This window comes from Bos indicus, chromosome 25, assembly GCF_029378745.1.
Source record: "Bos indicus isolate NIAB-ARS_2022 breed Sahiwal x Tharparkar chromosome 25, NIAB-ARS_B.indTharparkar_mat_pri_1.0, whole genome shotgun sequence".
NCBI lineage: Eukaryota > Metazoa > Chordata > Mammalia > Artiodactyla > Bovidae > Bos > Bos indicus.
Window position 1 is genome coordinate 36,967,727 of NC_091784.1, and position 27,649 is coordinate 36,995,375.

A 27,649-nucleotide genomic window follows, 5' to 3' on the forward strand; every position below is an offset into this window, starting at 1 on the left:
CGGAGCGGGCCGGAGCCGCAGAGGGGGGCTGTGGCGGCGGCGGCGGCGGCGGCGGCGGGGGCGGCCCCGCGTCCGCGTCACGTGGTGCGAGGCGGGCAGCCATCTTGCTACAAACACAAACAGAGAGGAGCGGCCGCCGCGGGAGCGCCAGCGCCCCCACCCCCGCCGCCGCCGCCCCCCGGCCCGCCGCGCGTCGCCAACGCCCCGGGACCGGAGCCTCGCGCCGCCCGCCCGCCGCGGTAAGCGCCCGGCGGCCCCGCGGACCCCCAGCCCGCGGCCGGGCCTGGGCCAGGCCCGCCCCCGACGCCGAGGCGGCCGCGCCGAGCCTGCGAGAGCCAGAGCGGGAGCGCGGGCCGCCGGCACGGACCCTCCCCCGTCTCCTCCCGAGGCCGCAGCCCCCGCCGTCCGGTGCGCCCGCCTCCCGAGCCTCCCCGCCGGTCCCTCCCCGCCCCGCGCGGCCCGGGCCCCCGCGCCGCCCCGAGGGAGGCTGGCTCCCTCCCGGGGGCGGCCGCCGGCGCCCCCGCACCTGGCGCCCCCTCCCTGAAGGGCACGCCGTCCTCCCGGGCCGGCCTGCCTGCTTCCCACCCCCGCGCTCCTAACGGTCGCCCTTCGGCCCCTCGGAACCCCGGTCTGGCTTCCCACCTCCCTCCGCCTGCATCCTCCGCCCGGGGGCCCGGGACCCTAATGCCCGGCGCTCCCCGAAGGTTTCTCCCAACGTGCCTCCGGGTTCTCGGCCTGAGCTGGGCCCGGCGGGTCTTAAAGTGCAAGCGATCCGTGACTTTGGCTAACGTGGAAGCGTCTTCTCTTAACCACAGTACCTCGACTGGGTCTGCGCCTACGTTTCAGCGAGCGGCATTAGTGCTTGGTCATTGGGGTCTCCTTCCTCCCGCTTGCCCGGCGGAGTGAAACACCTTAGTCTGTCCTGTGGCCGGGCTGGGCCCTTCCCAGCCCATCTCTCCTGATGCAGCAGCTCCCCAGTCACGGCCCCACACACTTTGACTGTTTTTTATTTTTTCAAGTTAACTTTAAAGAGACCCTCACCTGGCAGGTCGTACACAGTCACTACTAGAATTCCCAGTAAGCGTCCAGGTCTGGTCCATCATAGCGCCGGGCCTGGCCCGGGGAAATAGATGCTCAGCCAGTAATTGTTAGCCCAGCTCTTTCCTCCATTCACCCCAGTCTCACTCCCCTCTTGCTTCTCATCTCTGCTTTTCCAATAATCAGCCTTCACAGTCTCTGCTGCTCCTGGGAGCTGACACTCGGTTGCAGTTTAGCCCCGCCTCCTGGCTTTGCACCTGGAACACCTTGGGTACTCACAGGCTGGTCCCCTTAGCTTCTGGCGGTGTGGGAGTTTGCTCTCTGGTCCTTCATCTGTACCGTTTTCTATGCTGTCCCAAGCCACCCACCCTCACGCCAGCCTCAGTCTTAGTTCCTAGATGGCAGGTCCAGCGTGTCGTCAGGCAGGGTTGAAACAGATCTGGGCTTTGAGTTGCTGCCATGGCAGGGACTGGGGACCTCGAGGGTCCCATATGGTGGTGACACTCAAGTGAGTTCTGTTCTTTGACTCCTGGCCTGGGTTTCTCAGCCAGTGGATGTGTCAGTATTGTGTGTGATTTGATGGATGAAAGGACCCCGGTTTATGCTGGTTTCTACATCTGTGATTGGAGTTTGGGATAGAAAAAAAGGCCCCACTTTCACGCAGAGGAAGTGAGAAAAGGTGGCTCTGGGAATGATTTTTTAAATGCTAATGAGAAAAATGGTTTAAAACTCACAAAGTATGCTTGTGAGTTTGGGGTGGTTCCTGCCGAGTGTGTGCTCCTTCTCCAGGCTTGGGTAGCGTGTCAAAGACATCAGGGTCTCCTGTCAGGGCAGCTACAGCATCCCTTCCTTGTTTTCCCTGGCTGGAGCCCAAGCCTCAGCAAGTGGGCAGAAGGGATCAAATGAGGTAAAGTGTGAAAATGCTTTGAAAACTGTTAACTACTAGACTCCTCAGGGCATTGTCCTGACGGCTCAGAGGGTAGAGCTGGGTTAAAATACCTGCTAGGAGGAACACAGGCTTGCACCTCTTTTTAAGCCTCCGAGTTCCCTTCCTACCATGCGTGGAGAATCTTTCTTTCCACCCTGAGTAAGGGCGGAGTCACCGCCAACAAGCTTGGGGCTGGGCGCTTGCTCAAATGTTGGGGAATTTGGGATTCTACTTCTGTTAATGGTGGTGCCTTCCTGTGCCAAGGCGCATTGCTCTGGATTGGGGCTAATTTTAGGGGTGATGGAATGAGGAAATAATGTTCTTAACTTAGTGTGTACTGGGACCGCCTAGTCTCTGGATCTTTTCCTTCTCCTGTGATTTCAGAACGCGGGAGAACAGGCTCCCCTCCTGTTCCTCAAGCCTGTTGTGCACACCAGGATCAGTGTCCTCGCCCCTGGACTCCAGTAGGGGGCAGCCTTTTAATGGCAATAATTCAGATGCCCCACGGAGGGAGGGTATAGTGAGGGTTGAGGAGAAAGGGGGGGGTTGTGGATTAATGAGGTGCACAGATGCTGAGAGGTGGGGGCTAAGCAGGACACCCTTAGATCAGATAGCCAGGGAGGGAGGCTGTCTCCAGTCCCCTGCCTGCCGCCTCCTCCTCTTTACTGGAAAGGGATCCAAATGCAGGGCTTTGAAAGTTTGTGAATGACTTAGGACAATTTTGTTTAATGTGTTCTTTTCTGGAGGATTTCCCTCCTGGAGGGATTTCAGATTTCTCTCATGGGACAGTGTAATTAGGGGATGATTCCCTCACTCTTCAGAGAGGGGAATGAACTGGAGTAAATTTGGTTTCCTTGTCTTCCATTCTTCCCCCTAAACAGACAGTGGGTGTGGTTATCCTCTGCCCGAGGTGTACAGAAGGGGTTCTTTGCCACTATTGTTAATCTGTGTGTGTGTGTGTGTGTGTGTGTGTGTGTGTGTGTGTGTGTGAGAGTGTGAGTGAGTCGCTCAGTCGTGTCTGACTCTGCGAACCCCTGGACTGTAGCCCGCCAGGCTCCTCTCTCCATGGGATTCTCCAGGCAAGAATACTGGAGTGGGTTGCCATTCCTTTCTCCAGGGGACCTTCCTGACCCAGGGATCGAACCTGGGTCTCCTGCATTGCTGGCAGATTCTTTACTGCCTGAGCCACCAGGGAAGCCCCTGGGTATTGATAATCTGGGTCCAGATGATTCTTTGTTGTGGGGGGCGTCCTGTGCATCGTAGGATTTTTAGTAGTGTTGCTGACCTCTGCTCGTGAGATGCTGGTCGCACTTCCCAGTCATGCCTACCAGAATTGTCCCCCAAGATGTGCCCTGGGGAGCAGCATTGCCCCCAGTTGAGAAGCAGTGGAAAAGGTGCGCGCCTGTTTGGCACTAGAAGCCACGGGGCGCTTGTGTGCTGCTCGAAGTCAGAAGAGGGGCCCTGGAGCCACCTGCTCTTGAGACCCAGACCTCCCCCGGCTGGGCCCACCCAGACACTCTACTTTTCTCACCCGCCACTCCTCTACTTCCTCTCACCTCTGCAGTTTCCCTGCTTCTCTGCCCGGAGCCAGCCGCTTTTCCTCAGTTCGCTCCTTAAAACCACGACAGAAAGGTGACGGCCCGAAGAGGAAGGCACCTGGCGGCCAGCCGCCTTCGCCACTCCCTGGACGGGTGGGAGGGTGAGTCGTCCCTTTTCTGTCTCCCGCCCCACCGCGGGCTCTTTGGCCTGTCCATCTGGGAGATGGGGCTCTTCTGGGGTGGCCTGGAAGAGGCTCAGAACAGCCTCTCCTGAGTTTGTTAGGAAGTGGGGTGTTTTTCTTGGAGTGGAGAAGACTTAGGTATGGGAGAGCTATCCCCAAATGTCTTCTTTTTCCCTTAGATCTTTTTTAAGTGGTGGTCAGATATAACGTACACCATTTTAGCCATTTTTAAGGATACAATTCTGCAGCTTTACATACATTCATGTTGTTGTGCAGCCATCCGCCTCATCCCTGCAGCTTTTTCCTCTGCCCCAGTTCAGCTGAAACTATCCCCACTAAAAAACAACTCCCACTCCTTGCCTCCCAGCCCTGGCACCACTGTTCTCTGTCCCTCTGAATTTGACTCACCTCGACATCTCAGGTGAGAGGAATTATCCAGTATCTGTTCATTTGTGACTGGCATGTTTCACTTAGCTAATGTTTTCAAGATTCATCCATTGGGTGAATTCTGTAAGGCTTGTAGCATCCACAGACTTAACCAGCCTCCACCGTTCTGGAAGGCTGAGTCGAACTGAGTGATGGGAAGAACTTTGCAACAGGCTTGTCTTCTGACGGCCGTGTTCGCCAGGGCCTGCTCCATCTCCGGAAAGGGCCAGCTGAGGCTGATGCAGAGGAGATGCCGGAGCTGGGGGAGGTCAGCCCTGCTCTGGGCGGTGTCCAGCGCTGCATCTCAGCCTAGGCTGCTGGGATTCTGGGGTGGGTCCTGTGTCTCGGGTGGACTTTGCTTCTTCTGGCCTGCAGCTGTGGTCGAGAGCCGCTTCCCATGTCCCCTCTGGTGGAAACCCTTCTTCCCCCTTCCCAGAGCGGTGGAGTCTTGGAGTTGATGGGAACTGTGGAGGTGCTCCGGTCCAGCCCCCGCCCCAGCCAGTGAGGGAGGCCCTTGCACACGGCTCCCTGAGACCCTGCCTGCCTGCCCCGTGCTCAGAAGCACCAGGGATGAGCCACCTCCTGACAGCCTCTTCAGCTGTTCCTTAGAGGGACGGGCCACTGCCGCCTCCCCCACGCTTCTGTCAGCCCAGTGACTCTGACCTTATTTCTGCTTTATGGTGAGGGAGCCTTCTTCCTAGCTTACAGTAGCACCGTTCCCTTCTTGGCTCTTTGTACTTATCAGGCTTTCTGATCCCAGGGAAAGGACCTCGGTGTTGATCCTTGTTTGGTGAGTGAGTCCTGGGCATGCTGGCCAGACTTGCCTGCCTGCAGCCTTTGGTGTGCCCCCCACCTCTGGCTTGGGAATAGCCCCCCTGCTCCCCTTGTACCAGGTTTCTCCCCAAGCTGAGTCTCAGGATTCGGAGCCAAGCACCCAGACCTGAGTCTTCAGGGGAGAGGTAATTTTGCTCCCACGTAAATTTCTTTCTTTTTTTTAATATCTGTTTGTTTATTTGGCTGCACCAGGTCTTAGTCAGCAGCATGTGGGACCTATCTCCCTGACTGTGGGTCGAACCGCAGGCTCCTTGCATTGGGAGCAGTGTCTTAGCCTCTGGGCCAAGGAAGTAACCCCCGGATAATTTCTAATTCTCTTAACCAGCCTTTTTCCTCTCTAGAACATTTTTGATTCCAGTGGGTTTTTTGCTGGTTTGTGTGTGTTTTATCTTTGTCCTAAACATCATGTGTGAGCTTCTGGGGTGGCTCAGATGGTTTTAAAAAAAAAAAATTCCACCTGCAATGCAGGAGACCCAGTTTGTATCCCTAGGTCAGGGAGATCCCCTGGAGAAGGGAATGGCAACCCACTCTGGTATTTTTGCCTGGAATCCTGGACAGAATCCCATGGACAGAGGAGCCTGGTGGTCTACAGTCCATGGGGTCGCAAAGAGTCGGCCACGACTGAGCAGCTGACATGAACGTCACGTGTACCCCAGCCCCCTTTACTGAATGCTGCGGCCCTTGGCATCCTCTGCCGCACCTCCAGCTCCTCCTTCAGGCTCCGCTGAGTCAACTCACTGCCTGGGAGGCCTGCTGAGCAGAGGGCAGAGATGAGGAGGAGCCAGGGCTGTGGCCCCCTGTGCTCCCTAACCAGCAGCTTCCAGGCACTTGTGGGCCTTCCTATTATGTGAGACAGAGGAGGGCTGGAGGCAGGGAGGTCTGTCTGACCATTCATTTAACCCACTTTATTCTTTTTGCCCCTCGTTAAGGATCTTTCCCAGATGTGAAGGTCCCTCCTTGGGCACTGCTCTGCTCAGACCAACATCTAGTTGCCCGGGGATCCTGGTTCACTCCAGCACAGGCTCTTGCCTGGAGAGGGCCCGGCCCCTGCCCTACCCGCTTCCCCGGGGAAGGCTGCCAGGTGAGTCTGGGCCAGAGGGAGGGCATCCCCCTGCGGAAGCTGGCAGGGGCTCTAGCTGCCTGTCTCCTCCCCTCCCCTAGGCCTTCCTCCAGCGTGACTCTTTGGGTAACTCATGGTGTGAGTGGCACGTGGCTGGCTTAGGTGAGTCGTTGGTGAGACCGTTACTGTGTCCACCTAGGTGGCAGCCTAGTACTCACCCTCTCAGGCTCTGGGTGTGCCATCCCCAATGCCTAGCATCCCCCGCGCCTCCACAGGTGTTTGGAGAGTGAACGCCAGGTACCCCCTCCCCTGCTCCTCCCCACCGACCTCTGGGACACGCCCAGCTCCACAATGGCAGCGGAGACCCTCAACTTTGGGCCTGAGTGGTGAGTCAGGTGTGCTTAGAGGGGCATGGAGAAGCCCGGGAAGGACAGGGCTGCTCAGATTCCCATCTCTCCCCTTTGCGTGTCCCTCCTCCAGGCTGAGGGCTCTTTCCAGTGGTGGCAGTGTGGCCTCCCCACCCCCGTCCCCCGCCATGCCCAAGTACAAGCTGGCCGACTATCGCTATGGGCGCGAGGAGATGCTGGCCCTCTACGTCAAGGAGAGCAAGGTAGGCGCAGGCGGGGGTGCGGGGCCTCGGCTGGCGGAGAGGGCCCAGGAGCATGCCTACCTCCTGCCCGATCCACAGGTCCCTGACGAGCTGCAGGACAAGGAGTTTGCTGCGTTGCTGCAGGAGGAGCCACTGCAGCCCCTCGCGCTGGAGCCGCTGACTGAGGAGGAGCAGGTGGGGCCCGGCCAGGGCAGCCCCAGCGGGAGCAGCGGGGCTGGGGTTGGAGAGGTGGGGGCGGAGGCTGTGTGGTTCTGGACGGGGGTTGCTCGGGCGCCTGGGTCCTCACTCCCACCCCTGGCTCCCTCCTCAGAGAAACTTCTCCCTGTCGGTGAACAGCGTGGCCGTGCTGAGGCTGATGGGGAAAGGGGCTGGGCCCCCCCTAGGTGGCGCCTCCCGTGGCAGGGGCAGCACACGGAGCCGAGGTAGAGGGGGTGATGGCGTGCTCCGGGGCAGGCGGTCTTGAGGACTTGGGGAGGTGATCTGGCAGGTTTCCCACGTGCCCCTCACTCCTCCAGGCCGTGGCCGTGGTGACAGTTGCTTTTACCAAAGAAGCATTGAAGAAGGTGATGGGGCCTTTGGCCGAAACCCCCGGGAGATCCAGCGTAGCCAGAGTTGGGATGACAGGTGCAGGCTGGGACGGGGTGGCAGAGAGGGCCCCACGGAGGGAGGCTTGGGTCTTTGTCATCAGAGGACTCCGGGAGACCTGCCAGATTAGCCCTGGTCAGAGAGCTCTGTCCATCCCTTCTGATCCCTGTGGCCCTGCCCTGTCCTTCCAAGTCTCTGGGCTTGCCCTTGGGCTCCCTTCCAAGCCCTGTCCCCCTCCCGCCCCTCACTTCTCTCAGGGCAGAATGGACAAGGTGAGCTGAGATCCTGTAGGTAGGGAGGGACTGGTCTTCTGACCCACGCCTTTCCCTCCCACAGAGGCGAGAGGCGGTTTGAGAAATCGGCCAGGAGAGATGGAGGTACGGAGAGGGGCAGGGGTGGTGGCTGGGCCCTGCAGGTTATTGAGAGGGGGCGAGGGGCTGAAATGCCTGACCCGGGTTGGGGGCTGCTTCCTGGGGGAGGTGGTGGGGGCAGGAGGGCCCAAAGCTGGGCTCTTCTTTCCCCGCAAGGTGTCTGATAAGAGTCTTACAGGAACCGTGGCCGCTGTCCACTGACTGTGTCTCCCCCTCCTGCCTTGCCCCCAAGCACGCTCCGGGTTTGATGAGGGAGGGGCTGGCCCGAGGAAGGAGCATGCCCGCTCAGATAGCGAAAATTGGCGTTCTCTCCGAGAGGAGCAAGAGGAAGAAGAGGAAGGCAGCTGGAGACTCGGGGCAGGACCCCGGCGAGACGGTGACCGCTGGCGCTCCACCAGCCCTGGTGAGATGGGGGTCAGGTGGGCATTGAGGGGGCGGGGGGGTCCTGGTGGGCAGCAGAAGGGTGGAGACTCTGGCTTGACTGGGTACTGACTCTCCTTCCCCCACGTTTCCTGCCCAGATGGTGGCCCCCGCTCTGCTGGCTGGCGGGAACATGGGGACCGGCGTCGCAAGTTTGAATTTGATTTGCGAGGGGATCGAGGAGGGTGTGGTGAAGAGGAGGGGCGGGGTGGGGGGGGGAGCTCTCACCTCCGGAGATGCAGGGGGCCTGACGGCTTCGATGACGACAAGGATGGGCTCCCGGAGTGGTGCCTGGATGATGAGGACGAAGAAATGGGCACCTTCGATGCCTCCGGGGCCTTCTTGCCTCTCAAGGTATCTGCAAGGAGACGAGGGGGAGATTGTGTTAGAGGTTGGTGGGCACCTGCCTGCCCCAAAGGGGGGGTCCTTTCACGGCACTCTATTCTCTGCCACTCATCTCCCCGTCGTATCCCCCCGCCCCGTGCAGAAGGGCCCCAAGGAGCCCATTCCTGAGGAGCAGGAGCTCGACTTCCAGGGCCTGGAGGAAGAGGAGGAAGAACCTTCCGAAGGGCTAGACGAGGAGGGGCCCGAGGCGGGTAAGCCTGTGGGGTGGATGCCTGCGGCCTTGAGCTGAGTCTGCGTAGAAAGGCTGGTGCAGATGGAGTGTGTGAAGGAGCCTGAAAACAGCAGGCCTCTGTCCAAAAGGCCAAGTGTCAGATGAAAATCAAAGCAGAATCAAAACAACCTTTGGAAATCCCTCAAGGAATCTGTCGAACACGGTGCTGAGTCAGTGGTGGTAGGTCCGCAGCCCTGGACGGTGTTGCGGACGCACGGCCTCACTGTAGGAGCAGAAAGGGAAGTGTGCAGAGCAGGCTCTGTGGTGGTAGTTCACCAAACCTTAGTCGTGTTGACCAAAGTTGTGTGGGTGGACTCAATACCCAGAGGTTCTTCTGGCCACAATAATACAATCTCTGCTTAATCACTTTTCAGGCCTTCCGGCTTGGTTTTGAGTTCTGGTAATTACCCTTGGTTTTCAGGTGGGAAGGAACTGACCCCGCTGCCTCCTCAGGAGGAGAAGTCCAGCTCCCCGTCCCCACTGCCCACCTTGGGCCCGCTCTGGGGAGCTAACGGGGAAGGCGATGACCCAGTGGAGAAAGACCTGCCTGCAGCTGAAGGTAGCCCGAGGGCAGAACCACCCTCTCCCTGGAGCCTGGACCTTGTGGGGAAACAGCTCCCCATCCGTGTGGGAAGGAGGCTGCAGGGGAGTTGGTCGGGAGGTGGCAGGGGCGCAGAGTTAGCACCCACCTTCCTGGAGTAAGAGTGGTGGCTGGGCACTGTCTTGCCCCCTTCTCTGACTGCCCTGTCCCACCTTCCCTTCTTGGCTCCTTCTAGGAGAGGACATGAGGGGAATGCAGCTAAGTCCTGGGGCGGGCTCACCGCCTGGCCCACCAGACCTGGAAGATGATGAAGGCTTGAAGCACCTGCAGCAGGTGTGGGGCGGGGGGTAGGGTGGGCTGTGAAGACTGTAGGAACCCTTCCCTGCAGGAGAGAGAGCCTTGGTTTTGTCTGTCCTCGATCAGGTTCCCACCTTCTCCCCATCTTGCCCTCCATGTTCAGACCTCATCTTCTGACCCCCCCCTCAGCCCCAGCCCCCTCTGTGTTGATGGAAGTGGCCAGTTGAACCTTCCCTCTTCCCTTGGGCTCCCAGGAGGCGGAGAAGCTCGTGGCCTCCCTGCAGGACAGCTCCCTGGAGGAGGAGCAGTTCACGGCCGCCATCCAGGCCCAGGGCCTGCGTCACTCTGCAGCCGCCACTGCCCTCCCCCTCAGCCATGGTGCGGCCCGGAAGTGGTTCTACAAGGACCCGCAGGGCGAGATCCAAGGTGAGCAGGGTAGGGGGTGCAGGTGGGGCTCGGGGACAGCACCATCCTCGTCGAGGTCTTCTCTGGCGCACCTCTGTGACCGCAGCTGCCCTTCCCTTGGCCCAGGCCCCTTCACGACCCAGGAGATGGCGGAGTGGTTCCAGGCGGGCTACTTCTCCATGGCCCTGCTGGTGAAGCGGGGCTGTGATGAGGGCTTCCAGCCACTGGGTGAGGTGATCAAGATGTGGGGTCGCGTACCCTTTGCCCCTGGGCCCTCACCTCCCCCGCTGCTGGTGAGTGTACCCCCTTTGGCGTGGAACAGGGAAGGGAGGCAGGAGCCTGGCAGAGGGCAGCGGTGGGTGCAGAGCCAGACAGGGGCAAAGCCACGGGAACGCTGTGGCCTCACTCAGGGAAACATGGACCAGGAGCGGCTGAAGAAGCAACAGGAGCTGGCAGCAGCCGCCTTGTACCAGCAGCTGCAGCACCAGCAGTTTCTTCAGCTGGTCGGCAGGTACGGGGGGCCTAGCAGGGCTGGTCAGCAGGGCCCACGCTGACACGGGGCTGGCCCGCCTCACACCTGCGTGCTCCTCAGCAGCCGCCAGCTCCCGCAGTGCGTGCTCCGGGAAAAGGCAGCTCTGGGAGACCTGCCGCCGCCGCAGCAGCAGCAGCTCACCGCGTTCCTGCAGCAGCTCCAAGCTCTCAAACCCCCCAGGTGTGTGCGCCACCGTCCTCGCTGTGTGCTCGTGGCCGAGCGTGTGTGGTGTGTCTGTACGTGACGGCCCTCGGGTGGTGTGGGGAGAGGGGCAGACGGGAGGTGGCTTCAGGGCGCTGAGCCTCAGTGCTTTCTCCTCAGGGGCGGGGACCAGAACTTGCTCCCGACGATGAACCGGTCCTTGTCGGTGCCAGACTCGGGTCCCCTCTGGGACATACATACCTCAGCCTCACCACAGTCAGGTGTGTGGCCCGCAGCTGCCCGCCTGGCCTGTCCGAGGTCTGGGAGTCCCCTCCACCTCCGACGGCCCCCTGTGGGTGGGGGGGGCCGGGGGCCGGAGCTCCCCTCTGCAGCTGCCTTTGCCCCCACAGGCGGTGAGGCCAGTCTTTGGGATATACCAATTAACTCTTCGACTCAGGGTCCAATTCTAGAACAACTCCAGCTGCAACACAAAGTGAGTGGGCCCCTGGGGCTGGAGTCCTTGGGTGTCAGGGACCAGGCCGCACCCGGGACAGCCTGGCGTCTGATCTCGACCCTCCAGTTCCAGGAGCGCAGAGAAGTGGAGCTCAGGGCGAAGCGGGAGGAGGAGGAGCGGAAGCGCCGGGAAGAGAAGCGCCGCCAGCAGCAGCAGCAGCAGGAGGAGCAGAAGCGGCGGCAGGAGGAAGAGGAGCTGTTCCGGCGCAAGCAGGTGGGGCCCGGCCCACTGCTGGCTCGGGGTGGGCGCGGGGGGCGGCCCTCACAGTGGCTTCTCTCTCCAGGCGCGGCAGCAGGAGCTGCTGCTGAAGCTGCTGCAGCAGCAGCAGCAGGCGGTGGCCGCCGTCCCCGCGCCTCCTACACCCAGTTCCCCGCCTCCGCTGTGGGCTGGCCTGGCCAAGCAGGGCCTGTCCATGAAGACGCTGCTGGAGCTGCAGCTGGAGGGCGAGCGGCACCTGCATAAGCAGCCCCCGCCTCGGGAGCCATCGCGGGCCCAGGCCCCCAACCACCGCGTGGTGAGCAGGCTGGTGGGCACCTTCTGCTCAGCTCCCAGGGTGACCCGGGGTGGGAGGGGGGGTGGCACGCTGGTCCCTGTCGGACTCCGGAGGCGCTCTCTGCCGTGAGGCCCTCACCTCACCCTGCTTTTGCCACCTGAACGCACTTCCCCGCTCAGCACCCCTGAGCGTGTGCCCTCCTGTATGGGTCACCCTTGACTTTCTGCCATCTGCAGCAGCTCGGGGGCCTGGGCTCCGCCCCCCTGAACCAGTGGGTATCTGAGGCCGGGCCGCTGTGGGGTGGGCCCGACAAGAGTGGGGGCGGCAGCAGCAGCCTGGGCCTCTGGGAAGACACCCTCAAGAGCAGTGGGAGCCTGGCCCGGAGCCTGGGCCTGAAGAACAGCCGCAGCAGCCCCTCTCTCAGGTGGGTGCCAGGCCACTGTGGGGGTTGGGAGCAGGCCTCCTGAGGGGACACCTCTTGACTCACCGCATCCTGCGCAGTGACTCGTACAGCCACTTGTCTGGTCGGCCTGTGCGCAAAAAGACGGAGGAGGAAGAGAAGCTGCTGAAGCTGCTGCAGGGCATCCCCCGGCCCCAGGATGGCTTCACCCAGTGGTGTGAGCAGATGCTGCACACGCTGAGCACCACGGGCAGCCTGGACGGTATAGGCGGCGTACCTACCCCAGGAGGCCGGGCCAGGGGTTCCAGATGCCGTCCCGTGGGTCCTGACCCCCATCCTGCCCCGTAGTGCCCATGGCTGTAGCGATCCTCAAGGAGGTGGAATCCCCCTATGACGTCCACGACTATATTCGTTCCTGCCTGGGGGACACGCTGGAAGCCAAAGAATTTGCCAAACAATTCCTGGAGCGGAGGGCCAAGCAGAAGGCCAGCCAGCAGCGGCAGCAGCAGCAGGTGAGGTTTCACAGAGCCCTGGCTGGAGGGGGTGAGGGTGCCCAGAGTCCCCCTGACCCCTCTCTTTCCTCTCTGTTGCCTTGCAGGAGGCTTGGCTGAGCAGCGGCTCCCTACAGACAGCCTTTCAGACCAACCACAGCACCAAGCTCGGCCCCGGGGAGGGCAGCAAGGCCAAGAGGCGGGCACTGATGCTGCACTCGGACCCCAGCATCTTGGGTGAGTGTGGAGCGGGGAGGCGGCTCCTTCCTCAGAACCGGGCAGGAGCGAGTGGGCAAGTTCAAACCCAGCTTCCCCTGGCTTCAGGGTACTCCCTGCACGGACCTTCTGGTGAGATCGAGAGCGTGGATGACTACTGACCAGCCCGTCCCACCAGCGCCCTGGGCTGTAGGCCAGGGGCAGCAGCAGCGGCTTGGACCCCTGGGTCCCCAGCCTACAGGCTCCCCACGGGGAGCATAGGAGGAAGCAGGGGCAGGGTCCCCAGCACTTGTTACAAACCACACGATGCACCTTAACTCACCCACCACGAGGCACTTTACAGATTGAGGGGGGAAGGGTTTCGTTTTTGTTTTTTTGGTTTTAATTTTAAACGACATTGAAGGAAACATAGGAGAGACAAAAAAAAAATGGTTAAAAAGTAGACTCTAAGCACTCCCTTTCCCTTTGTCGGATAGTGGGAGTGATAATGGACGATCCACAGAGGTTTTTGTTTTTGGGTTTTTTTTTTTTTTTTTTTTTTTAGAAAAAAGAAAAACAACAAAAAAAAATGGTTAGGAGACTGAAAGTAAAAACACACTGTTATTTGGGGCAGTGGGGACATGGGCCCCACGGACCTGTCCTGCCTGGCCCCCGAGGCTGCACTTACCCTCCCCGCCCCACGAGGTGGGCCACTGGGGTAACTGGAAGCTGGGGCGCCAGCAGTTTGCACAGCGAGGCCCCCTCAGCCCCGCCGGCCGGACCCGCTGTGAACGGCCCCCTTGTGCTGTGACCATGGCAGAGGTGTCTGGGGCCGGGGGGCCTGGCCCGAGTAGCCCCTTGGCTTTGCTGCTTCGGGGAAAGTTGCACAAATGCACGAGGCCGCCTCAGCGCCCCAGGCAGCCATCCTGCGCCGGCTGACGGAGTGAATGGGAGAGGGCCTGCGGTGCCAACCTCATCTGGCTGCCATCAGGCTGGCAGAACTTCCACTCTGGCCCTGGTGAGGGGCTTCCCCCGCGCTGCCATTGGGGGGGCTGGCTTGGGTATGAAGCTGAAAGGCCCAGCTCCCTGCCTTGCCACATGAATGTATTCTCTGGGCCATGAGCCCCTGCTGCGCCCCCTGCCTCAACCCTGAGCAAGGCTGGGGCAGAGCAGTTTCTCCAGGAGCTGGAGAGAGAGGCACCACTTAACGACTGTTGTTTCTCCTGTGAAGGGGGCAGAGGAGGGGCCAAGGAGGCCACAGGAGTGGGCCGCTGGGGGCTTCGGGCTGCAGCGCGGGGCTGTTAGGAGGGAGCCCCCCCATCTGCAGCCGCATGTGTGGGATGTGGACCACCCAGCTCTGCCCTGACCCCTCTGTTGACCAAATGGGAGAGGAGCAAGTGGCCTCTCCCCTCCCTGCTCCCCTGATATTTTTAAATGTTGGGTAAGGGTGGGGTGTCAAGAATGGGAGTGTCTGTCTCTCCTGGGTCGGGGTAGGCTGCCCTTCACCAACTTCTTATTCCCAATCACCTACCTAGGTTTGTCTCCATCCGTGGGTTTTCTTTAAGTTTGTTGTATCTTTTGAGTTTCTCATCTAACTTCTCCCATGGACCTCATTGCTCAGAGCGCAGTATTAGGGCAAGATTCTGCCACTGCCTCCCCTCCATGAATGTATTTATCCTTCCTGTCCTGGGGAAATGGGGAGTGGTCCCTGTTTTCTTTCCCCATCTATCCCCAGAGAGACGACCTTTTTTTCTTTCTTTTTTTTTTTTTTTTGCACCAAAGTGGCAACTGGGTCAGTGTTGGGGGATAAAGCTGGCCTCGGGGGTGGAGGGGCCCCCTCCACCTGCTTCTCCCTGGTTTCAACAGTGTTAGCGTCCGTGAAAAGACAATATTGTATTCTCTCTAAAGCAATAAGGGGGTGATGGGCCAGGGGGAAACGTCTTGCTGCTGCTGGCCCCCCAGCTCCCCCTCTCCTCAAGCCAGTGTTTGGCGGCATTAGAGGTGTGGGGGAGTACTGTCGTGACTGAATGTAACTGCCCCCGCCCCTGCCGCAGCCAATGCAGGGGAGGGGGGGTGACACTCTTCCCCGTCTCTACCTTCCCCTCCCCCCCAGCTAAAGAGACTTTGAATTTAGGGGGCCCTTGAGCCTGGAGAGGCCTTAACCCTGTGAGGAAGTGTAGGGGGAGCCCTCTCCCACCCCCATCCCCTTCTGAGAGTGGTCAATGTTTACAAGCCCCTGAGCCCCCGGCCCAGGGACTCAGCCCTTGCTGTCCTCCCCCAGCCCGTCTTCCTGGGCCCCAGCTGCTCTCCCGCCCTTCCTGGGGTTGGGGTGGGTGCAGGGGTCGTCCTGTATCCCGTCGTCTGCCTTGTACCCACAATCTCCCCACCCCATGTGACCCTTCTCTTGTACCTGCCTCTGTAAATACTCCCCCCCCCAATAAAACTTGGTGTGTGTTCTCCCCGGCTGCCTCTTGAGTTTTTTTCTTGGGGGAAGGGGATACTGGGAATGACAGACACAACTCAGCTGGGAACTGAGCCACGGGTGGGGGGCAGCCAGACCAGAAACGGGAGGGCTGTGCCTGTGGGATGCCCATGACCTTTGACCCAGAGGAGGTGGTCCTGCCTGTGATCCAGCATCTGACTGAGGGCGCATCTGACTGAGGGAGCGAGGGAACTTGTTATCCCTACTTGGGGGGTCCCCCAGCCACTCTGCCACTGGGAACAGACTAGAGTGAGAAAGACAACAAGCAAGGGTGGAGACCAGGTACAGAGTTGGAATTGGTTCCTTTATGGAAAAACTGAAAATATAATAAAAATTAAAATAAAACCAGTTTTAAAAAAGCCAGCCCCTGGAGTTTCCACCTCCTGCCTCTGGCCCTCCAGCGGGATGAGGCCTCAACCCCAGGGCAGCAAAAGGATGAGGGCCTTCTGCCCCTCTTTCCCCATTCTATCCCCATCTTAATCTCCACAGTGGGGGCCCCGGGAGGAACCAAACCTGGGTAGGGGAGCAGGGACCCAAGGCCCCGTGGCCCGGGGAGGGAGGCTCGGTGTGCACCCAGCCCCAGAGCTCCCGGCCTGTAGTGTGGGCACGGGCAGGGCCCCTCCTAGCCTGGGCCCAGTTGGGGTCGGGGCTGTTAGTTCCAGATCTTGAGGAAGGAGTCCCAGGAACCTGTGGCCACAGCCATGCCATCGTCAGTGACCCCGAGGCAGCTCACACGGTTGTCATGGCCCGCGAGGACACCTGGGGGAGAAGGGGGCATCAGAACCCCTCCGGCCCAGTTCCCTTGTCCCTGCCTGGCCCCCTGCTCAGCTCCCGGTCTCACCTGCACGGTCGCCCTTCATGGCATCCCAGATGTTGCAGTTGAAGTCGTCGTAGCCCGCGAGCAGCAGCCTGCCGCTGCGCGAGAAGGCAACAGAGGTGATGCCGCAGATGATGTTGTCGTGCGAATACATGAGGAGCTCCTGGTCGGCCCGCAAGTCAAAGAGGCGGCATGTGGCGTCATCAGAGCCCGTGGTGAAGGCGTAGCCGTTGGGGAAGAACTGCAGGACATGCGACCAGAGTGGGGTGAGGCCGCAGTGAGGGCCGGGAGCCTGGCAGAGAGGGGCCATCCCAGCTTGCCCAGAACTTACAGCCACGGCGTTGATGTCGGATTCGTGGCCGATGAAGGTCTGTCGGCACATGGAGTCCCGCACGTCCCACAGCTTGATGGAGGCGTCGCAGGCGCCTGACACAAAGGTGCGGCCGTCGGGGGCCAGGGACAGGGACATCACATCACCACTATGTCCAGCAAAGCCCACAGTCTGCTGGCCGGTCTCAATGTCCCACAGGGCACTGGAGAGGTGACGGAAGGAAGGAAAGGGTCAGAGAGGGGTTAGGATAGATGCCCTCTGCCCCTGCCCTACCCCTCCACCGCATGAGCTCAGGCCCGAGGCCATCTCCATGCTGGGAGCACTGGCAGCCAGCGCCTGCTCCTGCCTCACACTCGTCCCTCCTTCCTGCCACCAGAACAAAAGGCTGAAGGGTTTGCAAGGTGGTCGCTGCCACTCCTGGAGCAGGCGGTGACTACCTGCTGCCTGAGCCCTGAGGCCGTGTTCCCCCCGGCGCCCCCCCCCTCAGCAGGAAGTGTGGGTGAGCCCCGCCTGCCTGGCGCTGGCAGGCCCTCACCAGGTGGTGTCCCCAGAGCTGGTGATGATTTGGTTGTCATCCAGAAAGCGGCAGCATGACAGGTACCCTGGGGGAAGGGGCTGGTCAGCGGGGGTTGTCAGCACAGCCGGCGCAGCCCCTGTCCCCGCCATAGGGCCCAGGCTCACCGGTGTGGCCAGGCAGCTCCCGGCTGACCCTGACATTGCCCTCACGGGTCTTGAGGCTGTAGATGGAGCATATGTTGTCCAGTCCCCCGCAGGCCACGAAGTTCCCTGAGGGCGCGTAGGCACAGGTCATGACCCAGGAGGAGCGCAGCGGGATGGCGTGGACCTGGGGGCAAGGGGTAGTGCCCGGGGTGAGAGCCGGCTGGGCGCCGCAGCCCTGCCCCGGCAGCCGCAGGCGCTGCCCCTACCTTGTTGGTGGTGTAGCTGTCCCAAATGATGAGCTTGCCGTCCTGGGAGGCGCTGACCAGCAGCCTGCGGGAGTGAGACAGGAGAGCCAGAGGGGTCTGGGTGGGAAGGCCCCTCTGGAGGCAGGACACCCTTCCCCTCTCCCATCTGGCGAGAGACAACTTCCGGTAGCAGCCCGGAGGTTCCCACTAGCTCGGTTTGGTCCTGTTTCCTGGGCCCCTGGCGGGGATCTGGAAGTCAGGTCTTCCCACACTCACTTGCCAACGCAAGCATCCTGTTTGAGACACCCAATGTGCAAGGCGGCCCCTGCCCACCCTGCCTCAGCCCAGGGTGAACACAATGGCTCAGCACACAGCCTCGACCTCACCAACCTTGAGTCTGTCCCCCAGTGCATGGCATAGATTTTGGCCAGGTGCCCACGGAGGGTCCTCCGTGTCCTCATCTGGATTCTCCCCACTGGGTCCAGCCCAGCTGTGATCTGGAGGTGGAGGCAGAATGGGCTTAGAAAGGTTCCGGTGGCAGGGCCCACGGAGAAATATGCCTCCCACCCGAGCTCCTTCCCTAAAGCCAAGTCCAGCCCTGATTCCTCTCACCTGGGTCAGTGTTGAATCCCCACATGCTTTTCGGGCATCCTATAAGAGACGGCAGAGCCCGTCAGAGGGGCAGGGAAGAAGATGGGGAGGAGAGGAAAGAGAACGGAAAACAAGAGTGGAAAGGATGAGACAGGAAGAGATTAGGGTACTGCCCCCCACCAAGCACACGCACCCCCCTCCCCTGCCTCCCCTAGCCCGGTACACACAAGCCACCGGGTCCTGCCCGCTCAGCCGCCCGCCAGGCCCTCACCCGGATCTGGTTCCGGAGCTGCTCGGCCTCCTGTCTCAGTTGCTCCAGCTCACTCATGGCGCCGGGCCCGTGGGGCGGGGTTGGGGGCGGCTGGGGGCCGCGGGACGGGGGCTGGGGGAGGCAGCTCCTCGCCGCTGGCCCGAGGCCTAGGGGATGCAAGGCTGACGTCAGGCCCAAGGCCGCCGGGGAAGCAGGGGTAAAGGCGGGGCCGAAGCGCGGCCCGGAAGGGGTAAGCACCGGTGGGAGGGGGAGGGGCGCCAGCAGTGGCCGCGGTTCCCCCCGGCACAGCCCGGGTCTCTGGCCCGGAGAGACGTAGCCGTGACCCGAGCAACAGCTGACTTCCCCAATCTTTCTCCCGCCCCCCGGAAACGGAGCGAGAAGTGCAAGAGGAAGCGCAGGGGAAACCCCTCCCTCGGACAGCAGCCCGGGCGGGACACCCGTGGCAGGAACTGGGGGGCTGGCGGAAGGGGGGGTGCCGGGGAGAGTCCCTTCGAAAACAGACCCGGCGTCCGCCCCTGCCGCACAGGCACCGCCCTCCTAGCACCTAATTTTAAAAGGGGCGGTGCCTCGTTAAATTCACCCCCATAAGCCGCACACCCTCCACACACACACACACACACACACACACACACACACCCAGCTTCGATTGGGGGTGGGGGAGCCCACAGGGGAAAGCTGGTCTGTTCGTGGGGTTGCCTAGGCAACCGTCACCCGGACTGAGAGCACCTCATTGGTGAAGTGCCCCCACCCTAGCCCGGTTGCCAGGGCAACCGCATCCAAGGCTGAAACCTGTAGGGTGGGTGACCCCACCCCCGGCCCAATCGCCCCCGCCCGACCCAGCCTCCTGCCCCTCCCCAGAGCCGGCCAAGGTGGCTGTTTACAGGATTTGGGAAAAGCCGATTGGGCACTAATAGGTTCGGGACGGCTCACCCCGGATTATCCCTGGGCCGGCTGCGCCCCATTAGCCGCCCGCGGCGGGTGGAGGCGAGGGTGGCGAGGAAGGCAGCCCCAAGCCGCTGCTCCCTCCAGCGCCGAGGCCGCCCGCCCCGGCGCGCCCGCAGAAAGCCCGTGGGAGCCGCTCTCCAGTAATTAGGTCTCCGAAGAGAGGTCCCGGGCCCAGAAGCGCGGAGCTGCTCTCTCCCAGGCGCCGGCGGGCGAGCTTAGCAGGCAGCCCCAGGCGGCCTAGCCCCTGCGCCCTCCGCTCCCGCAGAGCCCTGCCGCGGGCTCGGCGCAGGGGCCCTCGGGGCCTGGCTGGCTCCGCTCCAGGGCTCGGAGTCCTGCCCGCCCCCCCAACTTTGGACACCTGTGTGATCTGCCCATGCACACTGCACTCTGCCGACCCAGACATCCCCCCAACCCGCTCCCCCCCGCCCCCGGTCCCACTTCCCCCAGGCCCTGGGCGTTCCTCTTCCCCACTGACATTTCCCCTTGGTCTGTTCAGATTTCTACGCCAGCGCCAGAGGACGCCCCTCCAAAGAAAGGAGGGGGGCAGAGCTCCCCACCCTACTTCCCCAGCTCCGGACAAAGCCCCTTCCTTCCAGCTGCCGGCAGCCCAGGCCGGGCGGCAACGCCAGACGCCCGGGGCAGAAGGAAGCAGCAGGCCAGGAGGAAGCCGCTGGGGGCGGGGGCGACGCTCCCAGCCCTCAATCCCCATCACCTTCCAGAGGCCCCCTCAGCGGCCCCGGACTCTGGGCATACAGCAGCCGGGGTCCCAAGGAGAAATGTGGGTGCCACCGCCTCCGCAGGTCTGGCGGGGCGAAGGGGAGGGGACAAGGGAGGGTCCCCGGATCTGGCAGCTGGAAGGCGCGGGCCGGTGCCGCGCTGCGAAGCGCAGTGGGCCTGGCCCTCCGGCCCCCACGACCTCCATTTTGCCCAAAAGATAGCTAAGTGTGTGTGTATAGGGGGGCGCCTGGGAGCCAAGCGTGGGGTCAGGACTACTAAAGGGAATGGGGTGCCGAGGCCTCTGGTCCCGGGTAATGAGGCCAGAAAAGACGGGACAGAACCCAAATCGAGGAGAGACGAAGGGAGGGACAGCCTCGCGGCCTTGCCTGCCTCTCTGAGGATTCTGGAGTTTTGCAAGGCGAACGCCGGCTGGGGTGCGAAATGCGAGGACACGACGGGTGCTACTCAGGGGCCGGCAGGAGGGTGGTAGTGGTGGGCTAAGGGGCGGGACGGGGCCTAGAGGAAGCCCCGAATTTAGACCCCCAACTTCTCAGGGAGCAAGAGGCAGGTGGGGCTAGGATGGGGCCTGGGGCCAAGCGAAACACCTCCCCCCGATGGTGCAGGGAGCGCGTGCGTTAATTGGGGGCGAGGGTCCCCCTCTTCCCCTTCCGGGTTTGGAAGCGACGAGGCCAAAAGAAGGGAGGGGAGGTCTGGAGAGTTACGTCCGCTCCCGAGAGGCCAGACCGGGGAGACAGACGGAAGAGAGGTTCCCCGATGGGAATTTGGGGCTTGCGGGGGGGATGAGGACTCCTTTTATCAGCGGAGGTACCTGTGGCGGTGGGAGTCTGCGAAGGGTCGCTAGAGGAGCGCGGCAGGTCCTGTCTTCCTCCGCGGCGGAGGCGGCAGCGGCGACGCGGATGGATTTCCTCAGTCACCCCAACTCAACCGTCCAGCGCTGCTCTCCCCAGAGCGGAGGGATCCCGCCCGCCAGTGACGCGGCCGTCGCCGCCGCGCCCAGGGCCCGGCTGGGCGAGACCAACTGCTCGGTGGGGGGAGGCAGGAAGGGAAAATATCACTTAAGGTGCAAAGATTGACCCTGTCACATCAAAGATAGTTCTCCCAGCTATTTCCAAGCAAAACGGACCGAAATAAATTGCTTTGCTTCCCGAAAAGACGCAAGACATCCCCCCTGGGGCTGGCAGAGGTGGTACCGGCAGAGGGGAGGGTGAAGCCGCTGGTTGGTCACGTGACCCGCCCTCCCGGATTGGGCGGCTCCAGACTGGGAAGAGGAGCTCGACGCCCCAGCTCTCCGCCTTGGCTCCGCCTCTGTTAGTGGGGCCACGCCCCTGTGCAGGGGCGGGGTTAGAGAGATTCAGACCCGCGCTGGGCAGCGGGTCTCTGAGGTGGTAGAGGAAAGGGCGGCCATTCTGAAGATAACCGACCAGGAAGGAGTAGGGGCCAAGCCAGTTCCTGGGAGTTCAGGTGTGCTGTGAAAAAACTCCTGCCCAGGCAATGTCCCCGCGTTGTCCAGTGGGCTGCATGACACTGTAATATCAACTCGTATTTATTGATTTCCATGCTTATTTAATCTTCACGAAAATATTATGAAGTACTGGCACTGTTCCCATTTAAAATAGTGGAAACAGATTCCTAGGGCTGCAGAGTTGAGACATGAACCAGGGCAGCTTTATCGACTTTATTGTGTGCGGTGCTAGCCTCTTGATGAACCCTGCTCTGGACCATCCCTGCAAAAGGCTGAGAATGTAAGTGCCTCAGCTTCCAAATTTACAAAATGAGACTATTGATAGCTACCTCCTCTGCAAGTCACCTTGGTTAGTTATGAGATCCCGACGGATTGGGAAAATGTTCTGGTAAGTCAATGAAGAGCTTTCATTGAGTCCTCATGCAATTTAAAATTATCAAACACTTTTCATGTAGCCTCTGGTAAAGGCATTACAGATAGTTTTCAAAGCACTCCTCTGTCCAAGGGATTATCCAAGCAAAAGTACTAGAGTGGGTAGCCAGTCCCTTCTCCAGGGGATCTTCCCAACCCAGGGATGGAACTCCGTCTCCTGCATTGCAGACAGATTCCTTACCATCTGAACCATGGGGGAAGCACATTAGTACCTCAACCAGAGATTAAACCTGGGCCCCAGCAGTGAAAGCATGGAGTCCTAATCCACTGGACCACCAGAGAGTTCCCATCAAAGCACCAGTTTTTAAAGAAAAAATTTTTAAAGTCATTCTTAGTTACGCACAAATTCTGTTTATGTGCACTCACCAGTTCAGTGATATATTAACAGTAGATAATAGATGTCAATTACAATTTGGAAGGGACCTTATAATTTACTTCTATTTCCTCTTAATCTACATGTGGGCAGAGACTTCCCTAGAGTCATTTAGAAAACTAGCAGACTCAGACTAGAACCCAATTTTGTTTATCTCTATAAGGCATCTGACACTGCTTCCTCTCACTCTGGTTTCTGTGCTAATATGCTTCCTTACTTTAACTCAGTCAGCAAATATTTATGAGTCCCAGTGATGTGTTAGGCCCTGGTGATACACCCTTGAGTTTGTGTGCCTTCCTCTGCCTGCAGGGAGCTTAGTGTATAAGAAGAGACGATGGCAGACAACCACGTGCATAGCTGTCAGTACTGGCAGCTTGGAAGTGCCATTTACTGAGAGCAGAGCAGTTGGGAGGGGATATATTTGGGGAGGAAGATCAAGAGTTTTTGTTTTGTTTTTAACATTTATTTGTTTATTTTATTTGGCTGCATCGTGTCTTGGTTGGGGCATCAGGCTTCTCTCTAGTTATAGCACGTGGGCTTAGTTGCCTCGTGGCATGTGGGATCTTAGTCACCCGACCAGAGATCGAACCTGCGTCCCCTGCTTTGGAAGGCATATTCTTAACCACTGGATCAGCAGAGAAGTCCCAAGATCAAGAGTTTTAAGTTGGGGCGTGTTAGGCTTGAGGTGCCTAGGAGAGGTGCAAGGCAGAATGCTCAGCAGTGGCAGTCTAAGTAGGTCTGGGGCTCAGCAGGAATCTGGGTTGGAATAGAGCCTTGAGAATGAGTGGCATTTTAGAGCAGATGAAGTCATAAAGAGGTTCAGGGAAAAGACAAGATGGCCTCAGACCAAGCCCTGAGGAACTCCAACATTTAAAGGTCAGGCAGAGGAGAACAAGCTGCCAAAGGAGAAGCCAGCTAAGAAGAAAATCAGGAGAAGGTGGAATTCTGGAACACAAAAGAGTGTTCCAAAAAGGAATGGTACATGTTGTTGAATGCTGCAGAGAGGTGAGATAAGGCTGAACTGGGAAGCGGGCATAGGATTGACCACTGTGGAGGCTGATCCTGGCTCTGTGTGGAGCTTTTGCACTGGATACTCTGCTTGCAGCGGCCTGAGGGCAAGTGAGAAATGAGGTAGTAGAGATGACCAAGGTGGCTGAAACTTTGGGAGTCTTGGCTGAGAGAGGGTGTAGGAAGGTGCAGCAGCAGTGGGAGAATGTGGAATCAAGATATTTGTGTTTTGATGGGAACTTCTAGAGCTTGTTTAGATAATAATGTGAAGGACAATGAGGAGACAGAGGTGAAGATACAGACAGGTAGGGGATGACCAGTGGATGGCCAGTTTCTATGAGAAGGCAGAAGCTTTGGAGCACATGTGGAAAATCTGGCCCCGATGTGGGACACTTCGTCCTCCCTCAGACTGTTCTTTCTCAGGCTTCTCCTCAGCCTTTGCTGCCTTTCAGGATCTTCTATAAACACTGATTTTCTGGGATCCTGACTTTAGCCTCTTCTCACTCCAAGTTATTCACTCCAATCACTACTGGGACTTTGATTACCCACTGATTGCTCATCACTCTCAAATCTCTATCTTCTCTTTCAGATTTGTTGTCTGTCCAACTGCAGATTGAACATCTCCACCTGGATGTTTTTGGACAGTGGTGCACTGTTGGAGTCAGCTAGTGCCAGCTTGGACCAGCTCACAGGAGCCTACTGTATCCCTCTCTTCCCAACTCCTTATTCAATGAGGTCATGTTGATAGTAGTAACATCATCATCATGGTGGCAATATTTACACCATGGAAGTCAGCAAATGCTTGAGATCGAGGTTCCCCTTCCCTGCAGAGTTGGTTGTTAAAACCATGATTACACTCCACTTGTTTATAGATGTCTCATACTCAACATATTCAAAACTAAAGTAATCTTCTTCCACCCCACCCCATCCTGCCCAGCTCTGCCCCTCCTCTGAGTCTCTTGGCCCAGTTAACAGCACCACCGTCCACCCAGGAGCTTCTCGCTTCCTCATGCCCCATATCCAAAGGATAGTCAATTAGTTAGACTACAGTCCAAGCTGCTAGAATGAAGAGTCCTCAAAACTCAGTGCCTTAAGTAACAACCCCAAACTAGATCCTTCAGGATTCTGGGACATCTTGGCCCTCCTCAACCTGTGGCTTCCACTTCTGTGTCCAGTGCGGCCCAGGCATTTCCCACTACTGTATCTGAATCTTGTCTCTCAGGAAGCGGGGGGAGGTGGCATGGAAGCACAGGTTCTTTTCTGTTTAAGGACACCACAAACTTCTACTCAGAAGTTGGCCAGATGCAAGGAAGGCTAAGAAATGAAGTCTGTAGCCATATACCCAGCTAAAATATTCCTCATAAAGAAAGAAGGGAGATTGCAATTGAGGTAAGACTGGCAGTCAATGTCATCTGTAGATACAGCTTATCAATGCTGCTGCTGCTGCTAAGTCACTTTAGTCGTGTCCCACTGTGTGCAACCCCATAGACGGCAGCCCACCAGGCTCCCCCGTCCCTGGGATTCTCCAGGCAAGAACACTGGAGTGGATTGCCATTTCCTTCTCCAATGCATGAAAGTGAAAAGTGAAAGTGAAGTCACTCAGTCATGTCTGACTCCTAGAGATCCCATGGACTGCAGCCTACTGGGTTCCTCCATCCATGGGATTTTCCAGGCAAGAGTACTGGAGTGGGGTGCCATTGCCTTCTCCGCTAATCAATGCTACTTCTCCAGTATTGCTTAAATCTATCCCTTCTACAGTATGCCAACAGCTATTACTTTGGTTCTTGCCTGTTTCCTAGTCTTTTAGGATAGTCCCTCTCTAATCAACCTACCAAATAGCTGCTAGAAGATATCTTTCTACAGTGCAAGTTGGATCATATAACTTTGCTGTTCAGAACTACGCAGGGTCCAGTGGTTAAGAATCTGCAGCCAATGCAAGAAACCCAGGTTCAATCCCTGGTTTGGGCACTAAAGATTCCACATGCCTCCAGGCAACTGAGCCTGTGCACCACAACTACTGAGCCCATGTGTGGCAACTACTGAAGCCCACACGCCCTAGAGCCTGCACTCCGCAACTAGAGAAGCCTGTGTACTACAACTAGAGAAAGCCCATGCACAACAATAAAGACCCGGAGCAGCCAAAAATACATAAATAAATAAAAATTATATATATAAACCATGCAGTAGTTCCCAACTGACGCCATGCGAAGGGCCAAACTTCTTTGTAAGACACACAGGCTGGGGCTTGTCCTGTCTACTAAGAATGCCTTCCACCCTGACTCCCCTTCCACTTGTCAACTGGGAAATTTTTCATTTTCTCATTCTTAATTTAAATATTGCCTTCCTGACTACACTGTTGTTTGTGCCCCACTGTAATGCTGGCTGCATCCTGTTGCAGCCTTCACTGGACTATTTCTTTCTGGGCACTTGCCACCTGTACTGGGGGTTCCCTGGGAAGCCAGGGCACTTGGTTTGTCTGGCAGAGGACTGGGTGAGAGCTCACCAAGCAATGAACAGACCCTCACAAGATGCCAAATCATATTCAAGGTGTGGGGCCTAGGGGTCGTGACCCTACCACCTTTGTTATTAGCAGCTGCTCAGGTTTAGCCAATGTGAGAACCGTTAGATGCCTTTATTGAGCTAATCATTTAATCATCCATCGTCCAAAACAGACATTAAACTCAGTGAGAGTCACATCAAGTTATGTGAGTCATTTTATTCTCAGTGCCTATCAGATACCTGGAGAACATCAAACATCTAAGAAATGAATAGAAGCATGACAACATTTTCCCAGGATCAATACTCTTCACATACCACAGTTCAAATCTCAACTCTGGTCCAGTAGCTAAGACCCTGAGCCCCCAATGCAGGAGACTGGGGTTCGATCCCTGGTCGGGGAACTAGATCCCACATGCCAAACTAAGAGTTCGCATGCTGCAACTAGAAAGGAAAAAAAAAAAATCCTGAGTGCCGCAACTAAGATCTGGCATAGCCAAATATATATATAAAATCTCAGCTCTGTCCCTTTACCAGCTGAGTGACTTTGGGCCAGTCACATTTCCATGCCTCTGTTTCCCCTGCAAAATGAGGATGATCAGATCATTATGAGGATTAAATTACTTAATATTTGTAAAGCGTTTATAACAGTGCCTGGCACATAGCAGATGCTTTGTATTTGCTAAGTAAAAAGAGTTCAGGGATGAATGTGTCGGTCTTTGGCTATTTTTGTAGTTTCATCTTCCCCTGACACTGGTCTCTGCCACCAGCTCACATCCAACTCTCCTGTTTCCACATATGCCAGAAATGTCAACCTCCCTAGACCTTTGCTCACAGTGTTCTCTGGGTAGAAGACCTTTTCCACCTCGTTCACCAGTGACCCCTATTTATCATTCACAGTTCAGCTCAAACTTCACTTTTGGAAGTCTCCCTGGACTCTCAGAGACAGGTAGCCCCTCCCTCCTCTGAGCCTCCATTTCACTGCATTTTCATGCACATCTGAGATCCCCATTGCACTCAAACTCCTTGAGAGCAGGGATATATTTTATGCACCTTGGTGTTCCCATAGCTTGCACAATGCCTGGGACACTATAGGCATAAAGGATGTTTGTTGAATGAATGAATGGATGGATGAAATACATTAATAAACTTTAACCACTTGCATCATGCAATAGAGTATCATGTCAGATCCTATGACAAATGAAAATTGGCCACAGTTGACTGGGAGATAAGTCTAGTCCTGTAGTTCACTGTAGCTTTTGTACCAACCATGAGAGGAAAAGTCACCTTACTAGACAGACTACAGATTTCTATGAATATGTGGATGATAATATTAAAGCCTCAAAAACACGCAGGGATTTTCTTAAGACCCAATGTTTGCTGAATAGTCCTGTATCCCTAGCACTTAGCCAGGAGTGAATCAAGCCAGGAACTTGATTCTAGCATTGGATTGAATCCTCACCTCCAGCTGTTCTACAGATGGGGACAGTGAAACTTGCAGAGGGATACAGAATCATCTGTCAACTGGCTGATGAGAGATGTGAGTTCTAGTCCTGGCTCTGCCCCAGTGAACTGTGTGACCCAAGATAGAGCCCTTCTTGTATCTGGAAAAATCCCAATAAAATCTAGGCCTTATTTTCATGATCAGTAAAGTTTCCCCTGACTGGGACAGTTTCTGAGTCTGTGGTCCAGACTGGGATAGGGAAGGGAATAGTGGCAATTGACAAGATGAATCTAAAGGGGAAGTGAAGCAGCATCATTCAATGACAACCAAAAGGAGAGGTACAGGCCATGAATAGAATCACTTCTCATCCAGTGTCTTCCTTTAATTCTCACCTCAGCATTTTGAAAGATTAAGAAATGAGGCACTGAGAGGTTAAGTAAGGGGCTGTTCCAGTTCATCCAGACCACAGTTTATAGAGGCGGATGACTGAGCCTAGGCTCACTTTGGACTATTTCAGTTTCCCAGCTCCTCAGTCAGCTCTCTCCTACAGCTCACCGCTCCCACCGAAGCCTCCAGTTGGGGAAGCCAGGTCTGGACTCAGAACAAACCCTGGGAATGTGAAATGCCCCTGTCGCCAGTGGATAACGGATGAGCCAGCTCAAACCATCTGTCCTCTGGCTAAGGAAAGGTGGAGCCCTTACAGAGTGAGTATCTGGTAAGCAGAGAACTTCAGGGGC

At 58.0% G+C, this 27,649-nt stretch overlaps 2 protein-coding genes across 14 annotated transcripts; one reads left to right on the forward strand and one right to left on the reverse strand.

Annotated features, from left to right (window-relative positions):
* The first annotated feature begins 85 nt into the window (after positions 1-85).
* Positions 86-15,076, forward strand: GIGYF1 (GRB10 interacting GYF protein 1). 13 transcript variants are annotated; one of them, XM_070780130.1, is made up of 31 exons: positions 86-239; positions 3,531-3,665; positions 4,054-4,792; positions 4,873-4,902; positions 5,006-5,071; positions 5,876-6,027; positions 6,108-6,168; positions 6,282-6,392; positions 6,487-6,616; positions 6,695-6,790; positions 6,927-7,038; positions 7,132-7,240; positions 7,538-7,578; positions 7,805-7,975; positions 8,093-8,346; positions 8,480-8,588; positions 9,030-9,167; positions 9,385-9,482; positions 9,701-9,872; positions 9,978-10,144; positions 10,262-10,362; positions 10,444-10,563; positions 10,705-10,805; positions 10,935-11,017; positions 11,105-11,251; positions 11,322-11,552; positions 11,768-11,955; positions 12,033-12,193; positions 12,280-12,443; positions 12,530-12,659; positions 12,747-15,076. In XM_070780130.1, exons 8-31 carry the CDS (start codon positions 6,358-6,360, stop codon positions 12,797-12,799), a joined length of 3,111 nt encoding a protein of 1,036 aa, XP_070636231.1. In that variant the 5' UTR covers positions 86-239; positions 3,531-3,665; positions 4,054-4,792; positions 4,873-4,902; positions 5,006-5,071; positions 5,876-6,027; positions 6,108-6,168; positions 6,282-6,357; the 3' UTR covers positions 12,800-15,076. The 13 variants fall into 13 exon arrangements, with proteins under 13 accessions (XP_070636231.1, XP_070636230.1, XP_070636233.1 ...); XM_070780129.1 differs by having other exon boundaries at positions 4,054-4,902; XM_070780132.1 differs by lacking the exon at positions 5,006-5,071.
* A 306-nt stretch (positions 15,077-15,382) lies between these two features.
* On the reverse strand, positions 15,383-20,661 carry GNB2 (G protein subunit beta 2). Its single transcript, XM_019987585.2, has 10 exons — positions 20,506-20,661; positions 18,015-18,160; positions 17,765-17,803; positions 17,543-17,649; positions 17,174-17,237; positions 16,929-17,091; positions 16,783-16,849; positions 16,248-16,449; positions 15,941-16,157; positions 15,383-15,858 (listed from the first exon to the last, which is right to left on the reverse strand). Exons 2-10 carry the CDS (start codon positions 18,069-18,071, stop codon positions 15,752-15,754), a joined length of 1,023 nt encoding a protein of 340 aa, XP_019843144.1. The 5' UTR covers positions 18,072-18,160; positions 20,506-20,661; the 3' UTR covers positions 15,383-15,751.
* Positions 20,662-27,649: the final 6,988 nt, after the last annotated feature.